This window comes from Thunnus maccoyii, chromosome 13 (assembly GCF_910596095.1).
Source record: "Thunnus maccoyii chromosome 13, fThuMac1.1, whole genome shotgun sequence".
NCBI lineage: Eukaryota > Metazoa > Chordata > Actinopteri > Scombriformes > Scombridae > Thunnus > Thunnus maccoyii.
The window spans coordinates 18,769,801-18,789,974 of record NC_056545.1 but is presented as its reverse complement, the minus strand read 5'-3'; the positions used below and the strand labels follow the sequence as shown (position 1 = coordinate 18,789,974).

Genomic DNA, 20,174 nt, shown 5'->3' with positions numbered 1-20,174 from the left:
TACTCTTAAATTTTAAGTAAAAATTTGAATGCAAGACTTTAACTGTACTTTTACTGCATGGTATTAACAGTTTTACCATTGATAATAGTTAATAGTTAATAGTTTACTTTAGAAAAAAGTTTTGAGTACTTTTTCTATCACTGCCAATACCAACATTCCTGGTTAGAGAAGGGATGAAAATGAAGTAAGACAGTTTGCCTGGAGCCCCAAAAATCAATAAATCCACACCTGGTCTGAGGTTTGGAGTTTTAGTCACTAATGTGACACGAAAATAATTATTTAAATGCGCTACAGTCGTTTCTAATCATCTTGCATAGGATTAATCCTTAATGTTGCATTGATGTGAAGGCAATGTGCCTGCTGATTGTCCCATTTGGCAGGGGCGGTTCGTGGCATAGGCCACATAGGTGGTTGCCAACAGCACCAAATGAATGGTACAGTTATTTATTTTTTTTTTTTTAGTGACAGGTATGCTTGTATAAAGCTTTTAGAAATACACACTTGTTCTCTGTTCTTAAAGATTTTTCCTCTCTTTTTTCCCCATTGTTGTTCATGGGTTTTCATCTGGTTTGTTTTTCAAAGCCTTATTGGTCGATCATGTCAACTTGCCTTTTTGTCTGGAAGACTGGGAGGACGTTGTCTGGGCTGAAGGTAATACTGTTTCACTTCATTTTAGTGTGAATTCATTTTTGAAGTTCTTGGACTGGAGGTGCTATTATTGCACTCCAGTCTAAATCTATTGGAGCTCCAATCTAAAATCAGGCCTAGAGCACCCACAAAGCCCTGCCATTTATTGTCATGGATATAGCCAAAAATATTGAAACTAGAAGATTTACCCAAGCAAAGCTGAGGTTTAAATGTTGGTCTTTGGCCTTAGGAAATATACAGCTATCTGCTTGAAGTCTCGGAGGGAAATTATTGTTTGTTTGAAAGCAAGGGTTAAATCATCATCATTGGCAGTCAAAAGCTGTTCTGCAAGTTGGAGACAACTGGTTGCCCACTTGCAGTACATTAACACTATGCTGCACTGACCTGTGATCAATATGCAAATAAACCACTGAGTGACCAACAGTGAACCTATCTGATCCTACACTGATATGGTAATTTGTGCTGTTACTATGATCAATGTCACAGATTAAAGGTAAAAACCACCCAGTTTGAAATTCAAATTTTCTTTCAATCTGGCATCCTATAAAATCATTCATGGCGATGGAGAATTTGATCTATCAATCCGAGATTAACCAATCAGACTGTGTGCTTATCAACCGTTAACAGATCATCTGCTGGTGATACAAGAAGTGGATGTATCACTATCTTTCCTTACTTAACAGTTATTTACAAACTCATTACAATTCCTCACTAGTGCAGTGTTTTATTTCCTACATCTTATCAAAAACATTTATTGATCTGATCAGCTACCTACACAGAATATCGGACACCACAGATTTTCAAGACAGAATTTAATCGTCTGAGATGTAATTAAATTACAACAGTACATCACTGTAAAATTAATAAAAAATAATAACTTTTCAATTCTCCACAGGGAGCTAAAGTTAAACATGCAGAATAGTTGAATGGAGGGCTGTACACAATAAGAAAATGAATAGTCATTGACCTGTTTTCTTGGCAACTTTTTATTTCCAAATTGAATTAACGCCACCTTGTGGTGCTTGGTAAAGCTAGCACATGATAGAAAAATGACATGTGACAGTGAACATAATCACTAAAAAACAAATATCACAGCAAAGCTGAATAAATGTCTTTATTACACATTCATAACTGGAATCAAATATTTGGTTCAGTAGTGCTTTGCAAAGCCAGCCACACAAATCACATCAAACAGTGCAAAATGCCAGAAAACAAGAGCAACACAGAAACAATCCACAAATATAAATTGATTCTTTAAGTCAGAGTAAATAAAATAACTTTGAACTTTATACCTTTATACATGATTGTACAGTTTTTGATATACAGTATTTTTACTGGCTTGATAATTGCTTAATATTTACACATATAACCTCTCACAAACACATACACAACAGTGATTTTTCCCCTATTTTGTTTTTTTTTTCTTTAAGTGCCTTAATGATGACCACACATACAATCCAGTGTCAGAATCCCTTCATTAGTGCAGCCAACTTAGCCCACTAGCCATGAGACCAAGTGCCAGTGAGAGCAGCAGAGTCATTATGCAGCCTTCAGTTCCTGGTGATGCATCATGAAAGTTGACTAGATAAGAGAACGGAAAAGGAAGACAAGAGGGAGGGGACAGGATAAGCCAACAATGAAACATTTTACATCAACGCCTCACCAGTGTGTTTGCCATATAATTGAAATTATGTGACTGAACTTAGTGATGCACTCAATGTTGCAGTTTTACCAGAACATCTCAGATTTATTATGTATATTATATGTCATATTTATTTTGTCTAATAAGGGCTTTATAACAGGAACCATTAATGCAACAATGTCTCTCGGAATTGATTTCATCCTTATCAAAGTTTATATCATCAAGAATTTATTAATTTATGTGCTGCACTACATCTTTTAGCAGTGTCACAACTCTAAAGGAATGCATGACGCAAAAAGGCATGTTTTTTTTGCCTTATTCAATACATTCAGCTAAGCAAAGATAGATAACATTTAACAAAACATCCATTGCATAACAGCACAGACAGAGAAAGTCCAATACTTGCTGTCCAATGTTCTGACTTGTGTTGACCTAGAAAGAGAGAAATGAATGGTATGCTATGGCCGTGAGCAGATCAAATTACACTATTAGTAGTCTTAATAGTCGTAGACTATTTTCTTAACAAAATAGTCCTTTAAAATGACACAAGAAGGCACAGTGATACTGTTTGATACAATCACTACAGTTGTCACTATACTTATGGACTGAAAATATTTGTTTAAACACCTCCCATTTTCTCCTTTGCTAATGTTTGCATGTGCCTGGGAGAAGGAATGTCCCTTAGGTGACCCACTTCTCTTTCCATCCGGGCTTAGGCCCAAATAAGGTACCATTCTGTGTCTTGGAGTAAACAGGACATGTTAAGGGGTCAAAGGCCACATATGGCTTTAGGCTCTTCCTTGATTTGTGTCTTTAGGTGTTGTGTTAGGTGTCTTAGTTAACATATATGTGCATGTAAATGTATCTCGTGGCTGTTTGCCATTGGCTGCAATCCATAAGTTTTATATGATTTGACCAATCAATGATCATTTCTTTGTCTCTAAAGACTATAAAAAGGTCAGTTTGGCTTTGTATAGCGAGACAGAGGAATGATTCGCTTTGTGTGAGTTCTGCCTCCTAATTGATCAATAATAATTTCGTTCATTTTCAGATCAATCACTGTCTGTGCTTTAATTTCTGTGTTTGTGTCCAGTGTTTTAGCAGCAATTCCACGACACTCCCTTAATATCAATTAAAATAAATACTTACTATAATTTAGATGTAATGTGATGTAACATTAATGTGCTAACAAAGTGACGAGCATATTTAAAATATCAACACAGTGTTGACATGAACAAAATACTTGACTCTCGCTGTGAGGTTTTGCAATCTTGTGTGCATCATTTAGTCATGAGATAAAACAGATCTTACCACGTGGGGAGATTTCTGGAAATGAAAAAAAGCAGAAGTTACATGTTAGAGAAATCCTCTTCAGTAACTATGTCCCATATGTGAATGCACATGCATGTGTGAGACTGACATATGTACATCATCATTCGCACACACATACACACCTTTGATGGTGAAAGTGGTCTCCATGCCAGCGTGAATGTGGTCAGTCACGTGACAGTGGAGAAACCAAGTCCCTGGGTTCCCAGCCACCATCTCAACGGTCTGGAAAGTCCCGGGGAAGAGGTCAAAGACATCTGCACGGTGCACGCGGTCCGTCTGATACACACCCACATAAGATACAGGAAACAGAGAGGAACAAAGAACAGGAAGTCATTACTGAGAGAGGGAACTAAAAACTTCTTGTGTGAGCTTTGAGAGGTTTTTCACACAGATAACAAGCACATCCAATATCAGAATCTCATTATTTCATTTAAATCAAATAGACCAGTTCTACACTGTGAGACTGTGAAAGGATGGGGTATTTTCTGCATTCCAAATCCACTTCCTGATAAGACCTGTATTATTTGTATAAAGATCATTTGTCTGGTACTGTTTTATTTCTACATAATATTAGACTTTATTTGTGATGGTGAGGCTGACCTTGTAGGTAAAAGTCTCAGCGTGAAAGTGAACGGTGTGCATGTCAACTTCATTGCCCATGCCAAGAAGATACCAGTCAACTTTCTGGCCCTGTGTCATCTCCAGTCCATGGAGGTTACCGTACAGCATGCCATTGATCCCTTCAACAGACATTTCACACATGGAGATTACCACACACTCACACCAAAACACATAGACAGTGACGTGCAGTCGTCAACAAACAACAACAAAAACATAAAAACACTTATTAAAGGTAAATTGCATAAGAATGAATGAGTCCTAAATTGAATTGAATTTAGTTTATGTGTGTATTGTGTCTGAAATATGTGTGTTCATAGACCTGTGTATTTGAGTAATTACAGGTTTATACACTCCTGCACTGGAGCTTGGCATTGTGTTTTAATTACACAGCATTATCATAATTATTGTGATTATTGCTGCTCTTACTTTTAATATGATTTTTGTGGTATAGGTATTGCACAGGGCTTGGTTTGCATATCTAGATGTTAAGTTCTGTGTTATGATATTTTCATTATTTGTTTCATATATTTTATTATGTCTTTTGTGTCTTATGTTTAAGGGCCTGTTTGTTCTATATTTCATGACAAATTTCCCCTTGGGGACAATAAGTTGATGAAGTTGATGTTGAAGTTCTACTTTCCAAATGTTTGTTAGTTCAAATGACTCTTAAAAACATTTGAATTCAAATTGCATTCTCTTGAATAGTTTGTTTAATTTTGTTTTTTAATTCTACCTTATTTTATTTTATTTTATTTTTTATTTTTATGTCTGTTAAGCACTTTGAAACCTGTTCTGAAAAGTGCTGTATTATTGTTAAATTCTAATCATGATATCGGCTCTGCATGACAACACGTAGGCACAGTAGTGCTTGGAGCTAAATGCTAACATCAGCATGCTAATGTGCTTACAGTGACAATGCTAGGTTTAATGTTTAATGTTTACCAGGTTCAATATCAGAGTTTGCATGTTAGCATGCTAACATTTACTGATTAACCTTTAGTTTGGCAGGTATTAGGTCATAAACCAAAGTATTGGATAAATTTAAATTAATTTTGACCTGATGATGGCGCTAGATGAAAAGTTGAGGGATCACCACATTTGTAACAGTTGAGGGGGGCATGAATATGTGAACCAAATTTCATGCCAATCCATTAAGTTAAATTATGTCATGGATAAGAGAATTTTACTCTCTGTGCCTCCCCCTCCCACTCTTCTTATCTCTTACCGTGCATCATGTTACTCTCCTCAAAGCCTTCGTCTTCCATAATGGTATCAGGGTCGATGTTGAGGTATTTTTTGATGTTGTCTTCCAAGTACCAGGACTGGTTTTCATCATACACCATAAAAAGCAGAGCAAACTCCTTCACGTCATCCCTCTGTCTGTCGGGGCCTTTACCTCGCTGCAGAGTCCCGGGTCTGCACACCACCAGAGGCCCCAGAAGACCACTGTATAGATCCTGAACATAAACAAATGAACCTGCTCTGTCATCTAATATTTCAACTCCCATTTTAATGTGCAAGTTAAGCAAACTTTTTGCACACAGTGTGAATTGTCTGCTTCCATGGGACTTTTATTATATACAGGCAACACATACCTTAATGAAATTTACAGTGGAGTAGTAGGCATAGGAGATGCAGTTAGGATCTGAGACCCCTGGACCAGAGCTTTTAGGAACATCCCACGTCAACTCAATTATGTGGCCTGAAGGGAAGAGAACAAACACAGACAAACAAATATCAATCTCACTGCTTCTGAGAAAAGGCCATTGTTTTGCAGCACTACCTCTTTTTGAGAAAACACAAGTGACATCATGCATTTCATTTAATCTATTTATTTCTATATTATATATTTCTCACCAGGTTCGACGGGAACGTGTGCGCCACTGGCCTTTACTCCATGTGCGCTTATCGAGTACGGCCGGCTGGCTTTGTTCTTGAATGTGATCACGATCTGCTCTCCTACCTCTGCTTTGATTATTGGACCTACAGGGGAAAAGAAAACACATGCATGTCTGGATGTATTCATGAATAGATGTTCTTATTCAATCTCTTCTTGATCAAAAATAACATAAAGAGCATCTAAACTTACCCATAATTCCCAAGTGTTGCTGGTTTTGCTGCCGTTTCTTCTGAACTTTGAAGGTTTCATCAGTGTATTCTCTATACACCACCTTCTTATAGCGTGAGCCAATTCTGTCTTTCCCTTTCTCCAAAAAAGTATTGCCTGGACTGGGAGACATGTACCAATTTGCTTCCATTAACAACCAGTAATAAGTTATGCCACAAATCACAGGCTCCGGCACCAACACTGAAACACATCATCCTACAATTATCTTGATCACACACCTGTCCTCTAATGTGCCATGGTTTTTCTCCTGCTCCCAGGCTCTGTTAGGTGAGAAGTCCCACTCTATTTCTTCAGCGCTGATAAAATACTGCACGATCTTGGTCGGCTCTGTGCGTGTGTGCTTAAACATGTGTCCAGGGCAGATGTTCACTTTGTACTGCTGCCTCATGCCTGCTGAGTAGTGGTCTGTTACTCTGCAGCTCACCTCATAAACACCTGTCAGGAAAAATGAGAAGAGGTAAAAGGATTTGGACACATGAATGGATATTTTTGTAGTCAGAAGAAGATGCTTCCTGAGAAAGAGCTTTACCCTATGTGCATCTGCAACTGAAGTGTGCATTGCACAGTTGTGTTTTTCAACTGTGGTTCAAAAAAGAAACCCTAAGCATTTGTAAGGTAGCTCTCTGAACACGCTTCACTAGTTTATTTGGGAGGCTTGCACTTTCAAGTTTTGATTACATCTAACCATTGTTCCTATTCAATTTGAATGCACTTATTGTAAGTCACTTTGGACAAAAATGTCTGCCAAATGAATGTAATATAATGATGCTTTGACTTACAACCAAAAGTGTCAACTATCCAGTGGTGGAGGAAGTATTCAGATCCTTTACTTAAGTAAAAGTAGCAATACCACAATGTGAAAATACTCCACTACAAGTAAAAGTCCTGCATTCAAAACCTTACATAAAAAGTATGTAAGTATTATCAGCAAAATTTAATTAAAGTAAAAGTACTCATTCTGCAGAAAAATGTCAATGTTTTACTATTATATATGATCTTTTTGGATTAATATTACTGCTGAATTAATGTGTATGTTGCATTTTACTGCTGTAGTTGTTTCAGGTTGAGCTAATTTTAACTACTTTATATACCATTGGGTAGTTTAATCTACAGTAATGCATCATATTCTATAAGATCATCATATGTTTCTAGTGTCGCTGTCCTGTGAGAACCATGTATCTCTAAGAAGTCAACTTTCCACAAGCTCAGAAAAACAGCCCTGTTTTCAGCTTTGTGACACAGCTTTTTTCAGCTAGTCCAACAGGGTTTTTAAAATAGTTTATTTAGTTTAAGAAGTAGGAGTAACCCATAAAGGAACACTTTCAGTTTCTCACAAACATTCACATTCAAAATCACCAAATTTGGAGATGCATGGTTTTCACTGAAGAATTGCAATCTGAAAACTAACTAGTCACTACAGCTGTCAGACAAATGTAGTGGAGTAAAAAGTACAATATTTGCCTCTGAGATGCAGTGGAGTGGAAGTATAAAGTTGTATAAAATGGAAATACTCAAGTAAAGTACATATTACCTTGAATTTGTACTTAAGTACAGTACTTGGGTAAATGTACTTAGTTGCATTCCACCCCTGCAACTATCATTGAAATGAAAAATTAAAAAACACACTTGGTTTGCAGCCATTGCTGCTTGTAGTTAGATCAGCATCTTTTTTTTCTCTTCTGTGTTGCACTGAACCCATTCTAGGCCCCATACAGAAAAAATTTGCATGCTATTTGGGTAATTCCACTGAAATGTGGTGATGGTTGGATTCTTTAGCTTGTGGTTTGCAGTATGTTGCAAATGTCTACATATGTAGGGTTAGCTTGAAATGGGTAGACTGTATATTATCACCATTGTTGTGCTCTATGCCTGTAGAGTGTGTTTGTATGCTATCTGAGCAACTGGATGTTAAAGTTTACTCCTTAATTTATATTGCTACCACTTTTCCTTTGTTGATCTTGGAGTAATCCAGAAAAAGCAAAACAGTATCTTATAAGCAAACAATTTTTGGGAAGTTGTGATTGCATAAGTCATTCAAATGGAGAACGGAAATTCCATAGACCTGAGGTCACATGTATGCTCTGTACTGCATCCTCTGTTACACTGAACTGATTTTTTCTTTTCCCTTGATGCCTAGCATGACTGCAGCAAAAATCTGATGTCAGCGATTTCACAGTATTTTTCTTAACCTTAAAGATCTAAACCTAAGTAAATAGTTATGACATTTCCTGCACCAGTTTGTGTTGTGGTTAAGCATGAGTGATAAACCACACTTCCTATTGTCAAATGTTGGGTGTAACGTATTGCACAGTGTCTGTTTCAGGAAAACATGCACACAAGGTTAACCAAGCAGGTTTGTAAAAACCAAAACCTGAAGTACAGATGAACTCTGATAATGAGAGAAAGGGATGTGGTGTTTTATGAGTGTGTGTACGTAAAGAGTAACATGACTGACCGGGAGAGTTTGGCTGCATTGCGACAGTAGAAGTGGTGTGAGGGAACAGGCTGAGGGTGTCTCGGGTTGTATTCATCTTCTTGAAGGTGTTCCCCTCGAAATAAACACCGTGGATGTCTGCCTCTGTACCAAGCCCAAAGGTGTACCACCTAACTTTGTCTCCGGCACACATCTCCAGTCCAGGAAGGTTCCCATACATAAGCCCATTTACCGCTAAAATGAAAAGAAAATACCAAATACAATACCAGAAAAGGCACTCAAAATATGATGCTAATGTTACAATCTGTATCAATCTAACATAATATTTTAATCAAATACAGGCAATGAGGTAAAAACAACACACTATTTGCCAAATAGTGATTACCATGCATCTTATTGCTCTCCTGGAAGATCTCATCAGCAGTATCTGACATGCCGTTGCCAAACTTCTCGATATTCTCTTCCAAATACCAGCTGACGTTTTCATCCATGACAGAAAACAGAAGAAAGAACTCCTTATCCACACCTCTCTGTTAACAAAGCACAAACAGTCACACTATCATTAACACCATAACATTTTTTAAACCTTATTTAAAAAGCTTTTACATGCATCTTTGAACATGCAAATGTTAATGTAGCATCAAAATTGTAAACTCTTTTCTCCTCACCGTGTTTCGTTGTTAAATTAACTTGCTATATTATCTTCAGCACAGTATATTTGTTCTCATTTTAGCTATCTTATCTGCAATGGCCCAATTTCCAGACAAAGACTATTAACCTTTCATTTAATCTTCAATTTCAATAGTGCTGCAACAATTATTCAGTTAACTGATTGAAAATAAATTAATGGCAATTCACGATTGAATCATTTAAAAGCAAACATTTACTAGTTATAGATTCTTTAAAGAGATGATTTGCTATATTCCTCTGTGTGAGAGTGTTTGTTAACCTCCTTTCCTGTCTCCCCCAGCGTCCCTTTCTTGCACACAAGCAGAGGTCCCACTAATCCAGAGTTGGTGTCATCGGCGGCATGAGTGCCAGAGTAGTACAAGTAGGGAATACACGGAGAATCAGATGAAGATGGACCTTCCAGCACCTGCCAGGTATAGGTGAAGCTCTCCCCTGGACCAACGTGGGAGCCAGGCTTATCAACACCTATTGTGCACAAAGAACTGCAGTAATCAGGTCTGGCACCACTTCAGTCATCTATCCATTTGCACAGACTAGCCAAAGGGATTAATTGATATTTCCTCATCACTTAGCTTATAGGTCCAGTGTTCTTGTCTCTTGTTTAAGTGAGCATAGAGTTTCTATAGTCTTTTTTTCTACTCAGTTCAATAAATGTGATGAAAGTGTAGTTAAGAACCTTTAATGTCGTATTACTAACTTGGTAATAGATAAAATCATATTGTTTGACTGTTTAGGTCACCAGTCATGCCACTGATGTAAAACTGAATTATAATTGTATGTTTGATAAAAAAATAATAGTTGAATTACAAATACTTTCTTTTTACATGGAAAAATTACTGATTACTAATAACAAGGTGTTTGTAGTCAATGTCAGTCACTGTGTCCACAAAAATCTTTTAATTTGACATATTTTGAAATTCAGTTATAGGTAACTGGCAGCTTTCTCACCAATCCCATAGCTGCTTCCCTCGAAGCGTTTGTCATAGTGCAGACCGTGAGGCTGAATGCTGTAATTTCTATCAGCCTTATTCATGAATGTCACTCTGAGAGTGTCTCCTTCCTCTGCCCTTAGGACTGGACCTGGACAAACGCGGAAGACAAATATAACCAGAAAACAGGTGTTTTAAAGACATATGTGAAAGACAAGACACCAGTGTACCAGAGAGTATAAGGTACAGAAGTGTGGCATCTGATTTCATCAAATTCAGTACTTGACGAAAAGACAGGCCTTACCTAAGAGTCCTAGATGTTCAGAATCAGGTGTTGGTGTTTTTTTGGTGGTGAAGGTATCGTCTGTGTACTCTTTGTATATCACTTTCATGTAACTACCGCCGACCCTACCATCATCTCTGCCAAAAAATATTTCTGAGGCACTGAGAGGAAAGGGTGGGGAGTGTGGGAGAGAAAAAGCAGAAAGCACAATATATTGTAAATAAGGAAGACCGTGATGTGGTTTTGTAATAAAAAGTGGCCTGGATAACGCAAAGGTGTGGAATTTCATAGTAGAGAGAAAGTGAACAGAACAAACAGCTGGCCAGTCAGAGGGGGTTCGCTGTGCTAGGTCAGGGAACAATAACAAAGACAGAACAACAAGTGAATCACTATCCACACTGTTTACGCTAGACACTACAAAACTGCCTCGCCACAGGGACCAGCTCACATGCAATATAATCAGCCCTGTTCAGAGGCCGTACACACAGACCAGCAATTCTGTTCAGGTTTTGCAAGCCTTAAAGGGATAGTTCACCCCAAAATGAAACAGTGATTATCTACTCAGTGATTTAGCTCCTGTACTTCTACCTTAGCCTTCAAACAACTGAGGTTTACAGAATTTGAGGTTGGCTATATTTTCAGACTGCAATATTCTTATCAAATACATGACTCACAATAATACAGCTGTACTTATAAAACACAGAGATTACTCTGCATTAGGTGCGGGAGACATTTATGCAGTTGTTAAGAGATCTGTTCCAGATGTGTAATATAAATTTAGTTTAGGGTTAACCCTGATCTTCACCCTGACAGAAAAATGAAGTCATATTTTCACAATTTAAGGAAACTAAGCATTATTCAAACATGACAACAGGATAGTTTCACATTTTAAAACCTGAGGTTATATAAAACTATACATGTTTGGCAACAGTATATGCAGTAAAAATGTCTTTTTTGGTTAGATTTGGATAAAAACAAATAGATATAAGCAGTCTAATTCTCAACAACCGTTTTGGGCTGACTGACTGCGATGAGCACACCAGTTTAGACAGTAAAGCAACTTTAATGGACATTAATGGCCTCTGATAACCTGAGTAGTTTGGGAGAAATCTGGCATGACACTATGTGGGCTAACTACCATGTAGGGGGCTAACTCACTGTGTGTTTGGTAGGGTTTTGAATTCCATATCTTTCGGTTCCCATGTATTATATAACAGAGAGAAACTCATAATTCAACAAGTTGCCTGCCCACCTGTCGGGGTCAGTAAGGGGTACATTGTTTATCACGTCTTTTCCTGAGGGAGCATAGTTCCACTCGACTTTCTCTGCTGCCAGGTAGTAACTCCTCACAATGCCGCTCCTCCCTGTGGAGCTCTCCTTACTGCCACATGACTTCACTTCATAAAAGGCCTGCATCCCAGCTGGAATAGATGAAGAGACACACACACACACAAAAACGTTTCACAACCTATAATTCACATGTGCAGTGTAAATGCTTGTGATGAAACCTTCCTGAAGAAATCTTAATGACTGAAAATCAACCTGACAAATCTATCGGTTCATGTTTAACTGTCCATAAAATAATAAATATTCAACGGCTCAGATAACACGTTCAACTTTCTTATCTCACGGAAGTTGAGCTAGTATGGCTCATTCAGTTCTATGTTCAACAGACTTTGAACAGACCGTAAACTACAACACAGCAAGTCTTGACATGTTTAAAGTACAAGAGCTGCTGTGGAAAGGCTCGTGACATTATGCTTTAGCAGTACCTCCCAAAAATGCACTCTCCACTGTCATTAACTCTGCACAACTCATAAAGTCTCAGAGCAGAGAGGTCAAAGGTGACACTGAGGTTAAAGGTCAGGTGCCCTACCTTGCAAGTGGTCATTAACCTGGCAGGTCAGCAGCCACTTTCCTCCTGACTTTGGGACCATCTCAGCTGTAGCAAACGTGGCTGGGAACAGGCTGAGGACATCGGTGCGGTGGCCACGGTCCAGCAGCGTATTCCCATGAAAAAAGGCAGAGTGAATGTCTACCTCATTACCCATGCCAAACAAATGCCAGGCCACTGCACGGTCCTGGCATAACTCAATTCCGGGCAGGTTACCAAACATGTACCCATTAATAGCTGTCACACAAAGAAAAACACAGGCAGATGTTAGAGGGAAGGACAAACACAACAAATTCAACCTTTAAACCTTCTTTTATATACTTTGTTTAAAGAATTAGTAATGTAAAGTTTGATGTGAGGTGACTTGATTGTGAAAGACTTTAAATAATGTAACAATGCAGACAGCTCAGTTTTGTAACAGTGACTCATATAACATAGGATATTAAAGGATGTAGGGGTAACAGGGTGCAGGGGATGTGGGACAAGATGAAAACTGAGATAAGTATTTTTAGATTTTGTGAAAAACTTAAAATAAATCAAATTTCATTTCAGAATAACTAATATTTTTTCTTGTTATCCAACTTAATCTGTCGTTTTAGAGTTAAACAATCAGAAAAACACTAATCTCTCACCGTGCATCAGGTTTGACTCCTCGAATTCTGGGTCTTCGGGTTTGACGCCAGCTGGATCACCGCACCTCTTAATGTTGTCATCCATGTACCAACTCATGTTTTCATCCACCACGTTGAACATCAGGAAGACGTCCTGGTCCACATCATTACGGGCCGACTCTTTGAGAGACTGGACTGGTTCATTAGTCTCCTTCAAGATTCCTGCAGTCAAAGAGAAAGATGAGACACAGACAAAACATGCAAGCTAAGGGTTAAAATGCTACATATCTATGTAGTCAAGCGCAGACAGAATCACATTTAAAACTGCAACAATCATGGATGATAGACCTGAGAGTGGGGTAAATCTCTGTGTAATTCTCCCTATGGATTCCACCATCTTTGTTTTTCTTGGCAGTTTTTTCATTATTGTCATTAAGGGCTTAAGGTGATGTTTGTTTTATCGTGGGTGGAGGAAGCACTTAGTGATTGTATTTGTAATTAAGATTAAGAAATATACAATTAAATTTGATTTGACTTCATAGGAAATTTTAAAAAGTCTTAATAATCATAATACTAATAATATTATTACTAGAAGGTAATAATAAAAAGTCTTCTAATGTACTGTTGTTCCTAACATGTAGTCACATACCTTTCTTGCAGGTGAGCAGTGCCCCTATAAGACCTGTGGTAATGTCCCTGGGGGCATCTATGTGAGAGTGGTAAACCCAGGTCAGGCAGTTGGCATCATCATCTGTGGGGGCGAATTCTGGCCTGACCTCCCAGCGGTAGGTATAACTTCCTCCCGGAGGAACAGAATCGTCCTTCTTCAAATTGCCTGACGTTCCATCTGGATAGAGCGCCCCTGGTAGACAAATATAAAATATTTATGCTGATATCAGTTTAAAGAGCAGTTGAGTCTTTCTGCTACCACTTTATGTCAGCAGACAAACCAAACAAAAGGGCTACGGAGCGTTTGTTGTTGTAAAATACAAGTTTGCCTTCACCATTTAAAATCAGAAACTAAAAGCAGCAAAGGAACGCATAAAATGTTGTGAATGTCCATTTAGGTCATATTCATTTCCTCTACTGGTCTTATCTCTGTCAGCCTCCACAAACACATAAATGACCTCAGTCTTGGTGACAGATGGCAGTGAACTCTGTACCAGTTTGTACTCATCACATGACACAGTTTACCACAGTCGATTTTATCAGTTTAATTCCACCCCCTTTTTTATATTTTTCCTAACCCTACATCTCCCTTCCTTTTCAAGGGGCTGTTTATACATTCAGATGGGAAATGGGGGCTTGTTGCGTAACAAAGAGCTGTAAAGTTCAAAACACTTAAGAGATATATTTGACTTCAGAGCCACTCAGCTGTTGAAATTGTGCTCTATGATAATTTGCACTCACACTGACTTAAATCGACTCTTTGACAGTCTGGCACAGAAACAAATAAAATCAAAACATGCCAAGACGCCACAATTTTAGATGAGTGTTAGTCAAAGACACAGTTTTTGCATTAAGAATCCAATAATGGATCTTATATACATGTGCCTGGATAATGTTTCTGACAATGCAGAGCCAGTAACCAAGTTATCACTGAGCCTTTGGACGCAAAGTGTCACGCTGTACTGCTTCTGCAGTAATGCCAAAACTTGAAGACTGTACGGTGAGACACACCTCTTGATAATGATCTTGTTCTCCATTTTCTTATTATACTTTCACTTTCCAAGAGAAAAATAAACAAAGCCATGGCCTGAATGAAACACTCACTTACAGGAAATCTGTTTTTAGCAGAACGAGGTCGCTTGTTGACTAACCTTCCTCTTTTAGATATCTGTGGCAATATCACCAATGCTACAATTCATGAAACCTAGCACGGAACGTCAAATATCAAAGTCATATAAACAATTGCTAGATCATCTAGATTTTTCTACAGTTGTCTTTGTAACATTTTAATACATTTTAATACTGTGTATCCATTTTAGCAGAAAATCTATTTAATATAGTTATATTATTTTCCATGAAGAGGTGTCATTTCTATCTGGGGAATATCTCATTTAGAACCTTTGAAACCATTTGAGAATCAAACCCTGATTGATATTGCACGTCTCTCAGTGTGTAAATGCAGTATGTGTGTTTCTATGTGCACTTTACCCTCTGAATTCTTCTCATAGAAAACTCCGTGGGGATGCATAGAGTAGTTCCTGGATGCAAAGTTCTTTAGGTGGACTATGATAACGTCATCAACCTCAGCCCGCAGTATGGGCCCCAGGAAGCCCAACCAGGCGGGTCGGGGGGCCAGGTGCTTGTATGTGTCATCTGTGTACTGTCGGAACATAGCCTTCTTATAAACACTGCCAATACGGTGGGCTCCACCTTCCAGGAATATAGAAGCATGTCTGAAATAGAAACGGATGAAAGAAAAAAAAGAGTGTAAGAGATACAGATAGAGCAGTAGTTACACAAGAGGAGTGTAGGAGGACAAGAGAGACAAATAATACTTCTGCTTTGATGGGTATTTCTTAAGATCATGGTCAGGTTATTGTCATATTACAAGATTTCATAAAGATAAGTGGTTTTATCACGCTTCATACATATTTTTTAAAAAAGGAAGCATGAATAAATTTAAAAAAGCAAGAGAGCAACAGAATAAAGACACTTCTGTAAATATATGTATGAGAAACATTATATACAAACATCATGATATAGACAATATGACTGTAACTAACTATACAACTGTGTGCAAAGTATTACAAGTATTAAAAAAAGCAAAACACAAGTATGGCAAATGGTGTGATTCCACTCTAGCACACTATATGATTGTTTGTGCATTAGGCACTCATTAAGATTTCACAACAGGCTCAGATTAATCTTTTATCATTATCATTATTATTTTATCATTTATTGTCAATAACAAATTAAATTTAATTTTGAAACATACATGGACTAAGTCATGAATCCCTTAACTGTAGCTGTGATGCCACAAAACAAATAGTATCTGGTTGCAGTTATCTACCAATTAGACTTTGTGATGACACGTTTCTGTGAGATAATAACCTGTTACTGGAGCTGCGGCAAACACAATTTGTGCTACTGTATAAATCCTCTGCCTACGGATTAAATAATATCCAAACTAAAAGAAGGCAGACAGTGAGCACATGCAACCCAACTCAGATGCAGTTGCAGGACAAAGGAAATAATATCTAAAACAGGAAAATAATATGATAATGGTTAATATGATATCTGAAGAAAGTTAAAAAATATTATTCAATGAATGCTAAAATATCTTGGTTTTAGTACAAGCAGTGTTGCGTAAAGTTGCTTGAGTGAAATTTGAGTGCTCACTGAGGGAAGGCTGGCAGGCTGATGTAGTCAGCCTGGAAAGTCCAGAATTTTGCAAGGATGCAGGTGGGCGTTATGCTTCTAACTTATTTAGCTCTCTTATGGGATGAGATGAACTGTGGTGCAATCACAGCCCATCACATTAAAAAAAATATATATCTATAACAATATCCATAATATGTTTCCTTATGAAAGATGCACAAAGCAGGCAAAACCAGCTCCTAAAGAGATACATGGTGGGCTTTTATTTCAACTTGGGCTTTTCATAAGAGTAATAAACAGTCCATCAGCTTATCCTCATTTTCCCTCTAACTATTAGTATCTACAACTGGATCTGTTTGGTATTTTTAATTACAGTTTAATCAAAGCAGTTGCGGATGCTGTCTGTCTGCAGTCTACAGTAAGTTTGAACTTCCAAAACATCACTATGTGAACAAACTGGTACTCAAATAAAAATTGACAGGTACCCCATTCATTTTCATTTTATAGATACCCCCCATTCAGCTATCTGAACTGTGATCAAAAATTATAACAATGACTGTAAATGATAACATTATGATTTTCTGGGCTCGACTGTCCATCTAAAATTTGACAACAAAATACATTAAAAGGTCATCATCACAATTACATACAGAGCTCCTTCCGGGCTTTTACATCTTTCTATCCATTCTTAAATAACAGTAACTTTACATATAGTATCACAGTATTAGTGGTGTGATGCAAACTCTCATTTAGATGAGAAGTAGCTGTTTGAGTAGCTTGTTTCATTTAGGTCAGCAAAGGAAGCCTCTAATCTCATGACAGTAGGCAGTCATTCATTGTTAGTCAGTCAAGCACTGTCCTCCAGCCAGCAGAGTACACAACAACCCAGTCAGAGTTAGACTGGGTTGTCTAGACACTATCACACCCTGGGAGGATGACATCACTTTGGACCTAAAACTTTTTTTTTATTTTCTGTTTTTATATTGGGCATCTTTGGTGTTATTCAACAGCATTTATAATCTTCAACTCTGAACTCTTCATGTGTGAATTTGATATTCAAATTATATATACATACAAAAACGCATCACAATCACATTCATAATATAGTCGCATATAATTTTCCAAAACAACTATACCAGAAACTCACTCATCATCTTTGACGTCGTTCCCGTTCAACAGATTTTTTCCACTTGGTGCATAATCCCACGTGTCCTCAATGATCCCAACATAGTAAACTCTTTCCCTGCTGCGCTTCCCTTCAGCGCCGGAGGAAACGAGAAACAACAAACAACTCGCCAGTAGCCACAAAGTCCTCTCCATGTTCGGACGATTGCTCAGCTAGAGTGTTTAGCGGGTTTTCGGTTCAAAAAGGGCAAGTGGAAACTTCCGCTGACTCCTCCGTGCAAGCACTCTGCTGCACTTATGAAACTGCGACGGAAAACAGTCCTCCTATTCAGCAACAGGGCAGCAACGGTGACTGTGACCGCCTCCTCCGGTATCAGACGTGCAGGGATAATAACCACTCAGTCGTCTCGCGTTAATTATTATATGATGGTTTTGAGATAGCCTACTGGGAAATTAGGGTAGCCTAATGGACATACGTGCGATAAAATTAATGCATGACATAAGCACCATGGGGTTCAATGAGTTGGCTGTCAGGTTCCCAGAGGTGATGAATAAGCACCCAGCTGGTCTATACAGTTCTCTACATTTTGTTAGACTTTTGCAGAAAACAGATAAAGTCTTCATGTTTAACTCTCATTAACATACAATGATTACAGACTGGGGTCTCCGGGGAGCCCAAGAATGAACTACTGTAAGAAACAACCATCATAAAAAATGTTAACCCTCAAAACATTATTGGTTATGTAACTAACGTCGTCTGAAACAAACAAACAAACAAAGAAAACAAAACAATAAATTATTATTAGTTTAGGAAAGTTACATTTAATTTGCATATTGTTTAAAACGAAAGTATATACTTTGCCCACAATCTTTCCACAAAGCCTTCAAAATGACTGACAGAGTGCTCCTGCAACCCCTGATAGTGTGTGATACTTTAATTAAGACCCACGGCAAAAATAAACTCAATAAATACTTCCATCCATTAAAACTGCATAGGTGGAATCGCGCGCTTTTGACAGGACCCCTTTACATTGGTATTTTAAAAAAGTACTTGTTAAAACAGAAACAGAAAACAATTAGTCATCAGGAACAAACTGATTGAGGAAGTCGTAGATAACATACAGCACCTTTGAATTATGACAAAGAGTACATCTCTGAGGTCTGCGGGTACACCAGTTGGCAGGATTGAGGTTAAAGTTGTGGTGAATTTCGTTGCCACCAAACTTAATGTATGAGTTCTAAACAGCATTTCACTGGGGTTGCGCCATTAATTTGAAACTGAATACAAAAACAGCAACATTGGAAGAATAGTTATGTAAATCTTGGACTTTTTTTTTTTAAATAAAGTTTTTTCATACTTACCTTTTCTGACTAATCTCTGAATCTCTCTGAAAAAAGCTCTAGTGGAAAAAAAAACTGTTTATCCTACACCAGCCATGGTACATTCACATAGCAGGCTACCAAGTGATGATGTCAACACATTAAATCATGTTGTTAGCAATTTAACAAGTGGAAATACACTTGTTAAAGTCCTAATAATGCACATCCCTCTCAATCCATCCAGAACCTACTGTATAACAATGACACTAATGCATCTGTCAGCCTGAAGCCTCATCATACCTCATCGTATCAAAGGAGTGAGGCTGACACCTGCTGACCAGCTCTGTGCAGTACAGTTGTTGAGAAAAAGGTGAATTGATGTCATTACAGAGCAAACGCAGGACACTGTGGTGATACACAAACAGCATAAATATTCTAGTCACTCTGGTCTTGTCCCCCTCATTTGTTTTGTTGGCTCTGATCCCTGAGTTTCCTATTTCTGATAATCCCCACAAATCTGTCAGTACAATCTGTACCCCAAGCGCAGTAGTGATTTAGTGCAAAGACAGCGTGCTTTGGGTGCAGGAAAATAAAGAAGCAAGGCTGAAAATAAACACCCATAGTACTGTTATTATTCTGTGGTGTGCTTGTGGGTCATCTGGGTCAAGTCCCTCAGCTCAGGAGTTGAGTGTGTTCTTGTCTGTCTTATCATGCCCCTTGAAATCCAAGCCCATAGAAAGAACACTTTGTTCCACAAGATCACCTGTGCTGTAATTTATTCTCAGTCAGGCCCCAGTGCAGCGCTTCTCTGAATGATGGAAATCTCTGGAAATTCAACTTGCTGTCTCCTGGCTATTTAATATTATAACTTGAGGTAATACATCTCAGCTCATCTGAGTCAGAACTGTCACATTTCCGTGCTGTTTTCAAGCCACAATGATTAGTGGCTCTATAATGTTTGTGCTGTTATTTATGTTACAGTCTAACAAAAGAGGCAAAATATCCCAAAGTCATGTGTGTATGTTCCACAAGCCTCCAGTTGAGAGAGAAGGCCTAACGCAATTTATACAGTGATGGTTAACATCTTGTGTCAGATAAAGCCTAATCTGATTCCAGATTTAGGCATTTAGTCGAAGATTTAGGCAGATTTACACTGTCCTCACAAACCGGCATTTGGCTGAAGTTCTATC

At 38.1% G+C, this 20,174-nt stretch overlaps 1 protein-coding gene across 3 annotated transcripts; it reads right to left on the bottom strand.

Moving 5' to 3' along the window:
* Positions 1-1,443: 1,443 nt before the first annotated feature.
* LOC121909896 (ferroxidase HEPHL1) lies at positions 1,444-19,231 on the bottom strand. Of its 3 annotated transcripts, none has more exons than XM_042430733.1 (21): positions 19,027-19,230; positions 17,687-18,421; positions 15,370-15,614; positions 13,862-14,074; positions 13,234-13,434; positions 12,584-12,838; positions 11,960-12,128; positions 10,729-10,868; positions 10,444-10,575; positions 9,755-9,960; positions 9,191-9,335; positions 8,827-9,039; positions 6,590-6,806; positions 6,333-6,472; positions 6,101-6,226; positions 5,839-5,945; positions 5,469-5,700; positions 4,223-4,362; positions 3,745-3,898; positions 3,602-3,616; positions 1,444-2,229 (listed from the first exon to the last, which is right to left on the bottom strand). In XM_042430733.1, the coding sequence occupies exons 2-21, from the start codon at positions 17,857-17,859 to the stop codon at positions 2,126-2,128; spliced, it is 3,327 nt and encodes a 1,108-aa protein (XP_042286667.1). In that variant the 5' UTR covers positions 17,860-18,421; positions 19,027-19,230; the 3' UTR covers positions 1,444-2,125. The 3 variants fall into 3 exon arrangements, with proteins under 3 accessions (XP_042286667.1, XP_042286668.1, XP_042286669.1); XM_042430734.1 differs by having other exon boundaries at positions 17,687-17,967; XM_042430735.1 differs by having other exon boundaries at positions 2,137-2,722; positions 19,027-19,231.
* Positions 19,232-20,174: the final 943 nt, after the last annotated feature.

Coding starts and splice junctions, on each gene's coding strand:
- LOC121909896 (XM_042430735.1), bottom strand. CDS start 17,859: ATGGAGAGGACTTTGTGGCTACTGGCGAGTTGTTTGTTGTTTCTCGTT. Junction 15,615..17,686: donor AACGACGTCAAAGATGATGA/GTGAGTTTCTGG, acceptor TTTCTATTTCAG/ACATGCTTCTATATTCCTGG. Junction 9,961..10,443: donor GGGAAGCAGCTATGGGATTG/GTGAGAAAGCTG, acceptor TGTGCACAATAG/GTGTTGATAAGCCTGGCTCC.